At 40.7% G+C, this 8,736-nt stretch overlaps 1 protein-coding gene across 3 annotated transcripts in view; it reads left to right on the plus strand.

Annotated features, from left to right (window-relative positions):
• Positions 1–1,004, plus strand: part of LOC117351926 (matrix metalloproteinase-21-like) — a 39,211-nt gene extending 38,207 nt beyond the window's left edge. For all 3 annotated transcript variants that reach the window (XM_033927832.1, XM_033927833.1, XM_033927831.1), the window contains one exon: positions 316–1,004. In XM_033927832.1, the coding sequence (XP_033783723.1) occupies positions 316–621 (306 nt within the window). In that variant the 3' untranslated portion in view covers positions 622–1,004. The remainder of the gene's footprint in view (positions 1–315) is intronic.
• Positions 1,005–8,736: the final 7,732 nt, after the last annotated feature.

Here is an 8,736-nt window from a genome sequence, read left to right on the forward strand (position 1 = left end):
TCATTTTTAAACTTATAATAAGTGTGATAACATATCCATATAAATAACCATAAATATATCACTTAATAATCAACAATGATACATATAATATTCTCTTATCTCCCCCCCTCCCCACCCTTATCTATCATATAATCAATACTTATACAACATGTAACAATAAAAATACCCTCCCTCCCACCCCATAATTGAACTTGTAAATTTAAGTGAAACAAGATTTTTCTAATCTTTACAATACTTCGTTAATGGCTCCCAAATATCTTGAAATTTCCTGAAACTCTTATTAAGCAAAACGTCACAATATTTGTGTCTCCAAAGGTAACTGCCTTCCGTGCAGATCACCATCAAAAAGTGGATGGATTTCCAAAGCGCATCACCGATGTATTCCCAGCTGTGGATCCAGGAGATCATCCCATAGGGAATTTAGATGCTGTGTACTTCTCCTACACCCACCTGGCCACCTTCTTCATTAAGGATAAGTTTTACTGGAAAATGGTGGATGATTGGGACCGACAAGTGAATGCCTCACTGCCATCCAATGGATTATTGCCAAGAAAGAAAATCAACAGTAAGTGGTTTGACATTTGTGATGTCCATCCTTCCATGCTCTTCTTGACCACATAAGAAGGACAAAGACTGCACAGCCATCCAATTGAAAGCTCTCACCAACAGAATTCTACCTTTCTTGGTCCACCATAACGTTTGTAGCAAGTTGGTGCTTCTTGTCCTCTCAGGTTGGTATGACTGCTAGTTACTTAGCTGTGACTAGCTGAAGATATTTTATTCAGACATACCTTGATTTTTACTTCAAGGTGTACTATTTTTACAAACAAAATAAAATGTAAACTACAGGGTACTAGGCACCCTAGATGAATCTTCAGCCTTTTGCTGTCCCCAAACTCAGACCCTAGAAACATAAAAACATGATGGCAGATAAAGGCCAAATGGCCCGTCTAGTCTGCTCATCTGCATTATCCACTATCTTCTCCCCTCCCTATTGGCTAAGGCTCTTTACACCTGCATTGTGATGTCATAGAACTTTATGGTTATAGAAACATTGTAACATGATGGCAGATAAAGGTCAAATGGTCCATTCAGTCTTCCCATCTGAAGCATCCACTATCTCCTCCCCTCTCTATTGGCTAAGGCTCTTTACACCTGGATTGTGATGTCATAGAACTTTATGATTATAGAAACATTGTAACATGATGACAGATAAAGTCCAAAAGGCCCATCCAGAGCATCCACTGTCTCCTCCTCTTCCTATTGGCTAAGGCTCTTAACATTTGCATCTCCTCTTTCTATAGGCTAAAGCTCTTTACACCTGCATTATGATGTTATAGAACTTTATGGTTATAGAAACATTGTAACATGATGGCAAATAAAGGCCAAACGGCCCATCCAGTCTGCCCATCCGCAGTAACCATTATCTCTTCCTCTCTCATAGGGATCCCAAGTGCCTATCCCAGGCCCTCTTCAGTTCAAACAGTCTCAGTCTCCACAACCTCTTCCGGGAGTCTGTTCCATGCATCTACCACCCTCTCTGTAAAATAGTATTTCCTTAGATTACTCCGGAGCCTATCACCTCTTAACTTCATCCTATGCCCTCTCATTGCAGAGTTTCCTTTCAAATGAAAGAGACTCGACTCATGCACATTTACATTAAGTACGTATTCAAACATCTCTCTCATACCTCTCCTCTCCCGCCTTTCCTCCAAAATATACAGATTGAGATCTTTAATTCTGTAACCATATGCCTTATCATGAAGACCAATACCATTTTAGTAGCCTTCCTCTGCACCTTAGCCCAGATTTACACACCAGTAGACGCAGAACCATCCTACTGGTGAAGACAGCTCTGTACAGCACCCTCATCCCTCTCCTGACTCTCTTTCTCTGCATAGGTTCCAAACTTGGGGGCTGAGGGTAGAACTAGCAGACCAGACACCTATTAATAATTACCTCTAATAAGGGTGAAGTCAAATTCAATAGGGTCAAAGCTGAAAAGCACTAGAAGATCCATGCACAAGCATGGCTGTCATTTCCTCTCTTCCTAAAATTACCTGGATTTTCAGACATGGAGACGCCTTCCTCTTCTTGCATGAATTTTCACTCTAAAGAAAAATTGGGAATATTTTGAGGCCTTTCACTGATAAGGGAGTTCATCACTTCTGTGATTATAGCCACTTTATTTTTATATACCACCAAAGCCATAGTAGTTCGAGGTGGTTTACAATAAGAAGAGCTGGTCAGTCAGCGAAAAACTACAATGAAGTCTTTGAATACATGAATATTTGTAGGGAGGGAGAGAGACAGAGTAAATGCTTATGTGGCAGGATAACTGGGCATATCTCACAATTATTTCAAATTTTAATGCTCTCCAGTGCCTAGGAGGATCCCAGTTAGCAACACTTTGCAGAGGAAACTTGTTAACTACACTTCTCCCTCCGTATTCACAGTTTGAGCAATTGCGGTTTCGATTATTCACGGTTGTTAGCTTGCTGGCTCCTCCCCCCAAATTACATCAGCTTGCATAGAGAAATCGCTGATTCCAAGCGTTTACAGAGAAAATTGCTGATTCCCAGCACTTTCTTCACTGTGTTTTTTGCCTCTCCTTCAGGAACAGGCCAGGTCTCCCACCATGTTATTTGCGGTTTCACCATATTCACGATGGTTTTTAATAGAAAACAGCGAATAACGTGTGAAAAAGATTTTCTGTATTTGCGTGTAAGTATATATCTGAATTCATCATTTTACCTGATTTCAGAAAATGCTATTGCTCACAGTATTTATAGAATAAAATCTTGGCATTGGGTATATCGCTTCTTTTTCTATGGAGCCTGTAAGCAATAAGATCTTATCACAAAGATTTATCTGTAACCCCAACTTTTTAAATATGATGTTTATATTAAATGGTGAAATTGCTTCACCCTTTCCCAGCAGCATTTTGGGGGCAATCACAACACAGGCATTTCATTTAATAACATTAATTATTTTCCAAAACAATTTGTAGAAGATGGCTGATTTAGTCAAGTCATGGCACTCACAAAGGAGTGACGGGTAGACCTATGGCTAAACTGATTCTAAATGTTTATAAGTGCTTAATTGTTATGGTTATGACATGTATGTTATGACACGTTTTTTTTGTAAGATCTCAAAAATTTAATAAAGATATAATAAAATAAAATTGTAGAACACATGGACAAACATAATTTAATGGAACAGTCAGCATGGGTTCAGCCGTGGGAGATCTTGCCTCACCAAATTGCTTGACTTCTTGGAAGGTGTGAATAAACATGTAGATAAAGATGAGCCAGGTACTGTAGTGTATCTAGATTTTCAGAAAGCTTTTGATAAAGTTCTTTATGAGAGCTTCAAGTGTTAGAGCAAGCCGGCCAGGCTTGAGCATTTTTAAAAGTGTGGTCTTCCTGGCTACTAACCCCAGCGTCTGACCCAGGCAGAGCTGTCTCAGGACTATTGGGAACCTCTTAGCACAGGGAAGCTTTGAAAAAAATCAGATTATGTTTTTATGTTTTATTAAAACTTGTTATACCGCCTAATCATACGACTGGTCCAAGCAGTTTACAAAAATATAATCAATATAAAACAAAATAAAAGAACTCCATCGTTAAATAGGATAGACATAATCCATACAAAACCAAAATAACAAATCTAGAGCAGAGGAAAACAAGACCTTCTCAAATCACTTGTAGAAGTTAAGACTGAAGAGAGGGCACTGCCCAGGGAGACCAGGAGGTGGAATTGAGAAAAATGCTTGATACCATCTACAGTCCAACTCACGAGTTGGGGCACACATGCTGTTGGCACAGGAAGTACCCATTTAGACTGGAGAGGGACTTGCCCTAATCTAAATGTCATGTAAATGGCATACAGAATGGCAGAGGTAAAAATTGGATAGGCTTTTATTGTGGTTCACTGCCATCTAGTGGTTGGAATAAGCAATATACAAATGAAACATGAAATATAAAAATAGCTTACAGGGTTATAAACATCTGATTTAAGTACAACTTGTACTTACAAACACAGTCGCACCTTCATTTGACTTCATTTCTGTTGCGCTTGGAAAATGAAGTCAGGCTGGGGACAACATCATAGGAATGTTGCCACCACTGAGAGCTAATTAATGGATAAAGCTTGTTTTGCCAACAGTTTACCTGCTCTTTTCCACTCAGTATTTTGTAAACCTGTATCATATCCCCCTTCAGCCATCTCCTCTCCACTGTGTGCCTGCACAGCAACCAAGCTTACACCGATCTCATTCATTGTGAGAAAGCTGTGAATTTTTATGCCGACAAGTGCAGACAAAGGGGATTAAGCATAGACTCTTACACTTCTCTTGCAGATTCATGAATGATGCATGGCCACATTAAGAACTGTGTGTGGTTGTGCATGCTGTTCCTTAGAGGGTTGTGCATTGGCTACCAGTCGCCTTCAGAGTATAAAACAGTCATGATTTGTCATCAATTCCTGTATGGAAACATTCCTGAATGGTTTAAAAATAATATACTTAGCTCTACACCAAAAAGATCATTGTGCTCTGAGAATCTTAGCTTTACTGAAGACGACTGTGAATCCAAGGCTTGTTGAGACTGGTAAAATGACTTTTTGCTGTGTAGGAGTTAAGGTATGGAACTCCTTGGTAGGCGAGATACGAAATTGTCGTGATAAGGGCATGTTTAGAAAATTACTTAAGACGCAGTTATTTGTAGATGCCTTTTTCCAGCCAATAATTTTCCTCTCCGGCAGACTTGATGAACTATTCATCTTTTCTATGCAAGCTATGGTATTATTTTGTAGACATGATTTCTGAGGATTGTCTGTATGTTTATTTTATCATGTTTTTGTTTTAAAATTATGTAAACCGTTTAGTTTTAAACGGTATAGAAATTTTTAAAATAAATTCTGACAATGTAACATTCCTGGAGTGTTTTTCAAATAGGAAACTCCCACTTATACAATAATCCTTCCCTATTTTACCAAGTAGCAGAACTCCAACATACTGAGATCCTCAGACCACCACCGCGTAACTTAACTTCAACTGGTTTACATCCTCATCGATCCCGCTTTAACTTTGTAGAAAAAACACTGCGGCCATCTTGGCTCAGTAGCAGCAGTAATGAATATGCAAGTGCTAAGCTCACCATGGTAAGAACTTGATAGGTTGTAACTATAAGGGAACTATATTGATGTTTATTGGATTACTTGCTGTCGGCAATGGGGATGAACAGTTACTAAAAGCTAAGTACTCGTATATCTAACAATAATTATAAAGAAAACTAAGCCAATTAAGCTAAAAAGTAAAAATAAAATTAATAAGTAGCAATTAACTTCAGCGGGATCGATGAGGATGTAAACCATTTGAAGTTAAGCTACTCTGTGGTGGTCTGAGGATCCCGGTACCTTAGAGGGAACACCAGGGCAGGATTAATTTGTCAAGGGCCCCTAGGCACCCAAGTACACTGGGCCCCCTTGCCCCGCCCCACCCCACCATGCACTCAAGCGGAAACAGGAAGCTGCATCAGAGGGAAGCTTTGGGCAAACAGCACCGCTTACAAAATTACAGTTCCCATTGCCTTTCTTACCTGCATTGCTTGCTTGTCTTACTTTCCGTCAATGGGGGGGGGGGGGGGGTGGCCACCGCATTGCCAATCGATGCTAGAGGGGCCCATCACCGTTTGGAAAAAACAATGTTGATGCTCTCCTTCATAGGGCCCCCCCAGACCATTTCGGGCCCTAGGCACGTGCCTACTTGACCTATTGGTTAATCCTGCCCTGGAGAACACCGGTAGGGACAGTTAGTTGGCCCTTTTGTCAGCTGGGAACAGAGGTAAGCAGCAAGAATCTTAGTCTACATGTTCTGAGATACATACACATCCGACGTAGTACAGCTTTAAAAACGTAACTTGCTCTTAATCCAGGGGACTGCCCATATCCCTTTTTAAATGCAGAATCTAATCTAATCTTCGATTTCTGGATCGCTTTCTGAAAATCTAGATACACTACATCAACTGGCTCATCTTTATCCACGCCTTCAAAGAAGTCAAGCAATTTGGTGAGGAAAGACAGAACAAAAGTACTTGACTGAGCGTTCTCCACTCTGTCCCTGAGGATTGAAACAAAATGTTTTGTCGGATGGAGAGTTTGGCTCACACACAGAGATAAGTCCTTTATGTTTGGTTCCTGCCTTGCAAAAAAAAAAATCTCTTATCATTTTTGCACCCGGCACGGATGAAAAGGAATCTTTATTGAACTTCTTATACGGATGGCTTCACTTAAATATATTAGTTCAAACTGCTTGGGAAGTGGCTACACAATTCTGTATTGATTTAGAGGATAATTTATGTAATAAGACAGGGGTAGTGCTCAGTGAAGTAAAAGGTAGCCCGGTGGTATTTGTTGATTCTAATCAGCCGAGGAGACATGATAGAGACCTTCAAGATCATGAAGGGCATAGAGAAGGTAGAAAGGGACAGATTCTTTAGCCTACTGGGAAACACTAGAACAAGGGGGCACTCAGAGAAATTGAAAGGGGACAGACAGGTTTAGAACCAATGCTAGGAAATTCTTTTTCACTCAGAGGGTGGTAGACACCTGGAATGCGCTTCCGGAGGTTGTGATAGGACAGAGTACACTACCGGGTTTCAAAGAAGGATTGGATAAATTCCTGAAAGACACGGGGATTGAGGGATACAGATAGAGGTAGAGATAGAGATAGGTTATGATAGGGCACAGACAGAAGGACAGGGGGGCTTAAATGATCACCTTACAGGTCATGGACCTGATGGGCCGCTGCGGGAGCGGACTGCTGGGCGCGATGGACCTCTGGTCTGACCCAGTGGAGGCAACTTCTTATGTGTAACACCATTGGGAATTGTTTCTCTGATTGGCAAAACCCTTATAACTGATTTAATTTCCTCTTACATTCACATATTTATATTTACTTATTTATATATATTCAATTACATATTTGTTTGATTTATTATAGTTTTGTGTGCCACTTCCCAACCTATTTAGTGAGGATTTCGTTTTGATTTTGGCAGGCATTTTCCTTCCTAACCTGTGTGGGGTTCTATTTGTAAAAACATGAATGAGGCATATCGAGTTGACCAAAATACCAACGTAGTAGATTCAAGGAAGTGACGGTGAAGCAGTCTACCTGGATTTTTTTTAGTAACAATATTTACACCCTTAAGATATTTTCCCATGGACACCCTGTGGAAGAAGACTTAATGAATCAGGCCAAGGTGGGAACTAAGATAGAAGTCAAGCAGTGGTCAATGGAGTCCGTTCTGGTAAAGATAATATGGCCAGTGAGTTGCTTAAGGCTTGGTGCCAGGGCTAATTTTTGAAATCTTTATTAACAATGTTGCACACTGATAGGGATCCAACAAGGAGAGGTCAAGAAAGCTGCATGCACTGAGCTGTGACATCAAATTCCCACGAGAAAGCACAGTTCATCAGCATGGACTGGTGGCAGGGCTTTGATCATTTCTGAGATACAAGATAGGTGGCTGATCACCTAGCATGGTCAGCAAGATGACTTGATTACATTCCACTAAACAATAATGCCCGGATTCTGTAAATGGCGCCTAGGGTAATGGAGCCAGCCATATGTCAATCACACTTATGTAAAAACTTACTTAGCGCCTTTTACATTTCAGGTGCCAAAGTTTTTGGAGAATCGCCTAAGTCATGCTCTGCCCATAGAAACGCCTACTTAGGCATCGATAAGAGCCATGCGGTATGTGCCTATCACCCAATTTTTTCCCCAATTAATGAGGCTATTAAAATTATTTTGCCAATTAAGTTAGGTGCATAACTGACCCTAATAGAATCTGACCCTAAAAAGTGTAATCTCTTGAAGAGTGATGGTAAAACAAAGAAAGATAATAACCAAAGATTGAGCAACGTAGTGTTCTGGTTGATTCGATGTCTTCTTTTCTGTCAACTGCATTACTATACAACTGTACCTCCTGTATCTCACAGTTTTTCTGAGCTGTAACTCCCTAAACTTGTAAATTGCCTTGACCCTATTTAGGCATAAACCAGTACAGAGGACAATATGTGTATCTCCGTTTCCCCTTATTAACCTGCCTTATTCAAAAATTTGTCTCCCCTTTAAACTTTTATTGCTATCCATAGTTCTACACTCTTCAGATCCATCATTTACATTGATTCTGTAGCTTTGTAAGAATATGGTTAAGTGCAGTGGGATGAGAACCCAGGGAACTAGGTTTAAGTCCCACTGCAGCTCCCAGTGACCCTGGGCAAGCCATCCAAAACCCACTATTACTCCCAGATTAGATTGTGAGCCCGTTATGGAGAAAGAAAGGGCCTGAATGCAATATGTAAGCCACTTTGACCACAGAAAGGCAGTACCTTGAGTCTCAAAAGATGATGAGCTCCGTCCTATGTCTGACTATACCACGTTCTATCATACAATGTCCTCCCATACTACATCATACTGTCCATCGGTGCCAGGTCAAAAGCGCGCCGGGACAATTGAGTGCAGCGCGGAGGTGCACGCCAAAGAAAATTACTGTTTTTAGGGCTCCGACGGGGGGAACCCCCCCCCCACTTTACTTAATACAGATCGCGCCGCGTTGTGGGGGGTTTGTAACCCCCCACATTTTACTGAAAACTTCACTTTTTCCCTGTTTTTAGGGAAAAAGTTAAGTTTACAGTAAAATGTGGGGGGTTACAACTCCCCAAATCCCC

The sequence above is a fragment of the Geotrypetes seraphini genome, chromosome 18 (assembly GCF_902459505.1).
Source record: "Geotrypetes seraphini chromosome 18, aGeoSer1.1, whole genome shotgun sequence".
Lineage (NCBI taxonomy): Eukaryota > Metazoa > Chordata > Amphibia > Gymnophiona > Dermophiidae > Geotrypetes > Geotrypetes seraphini.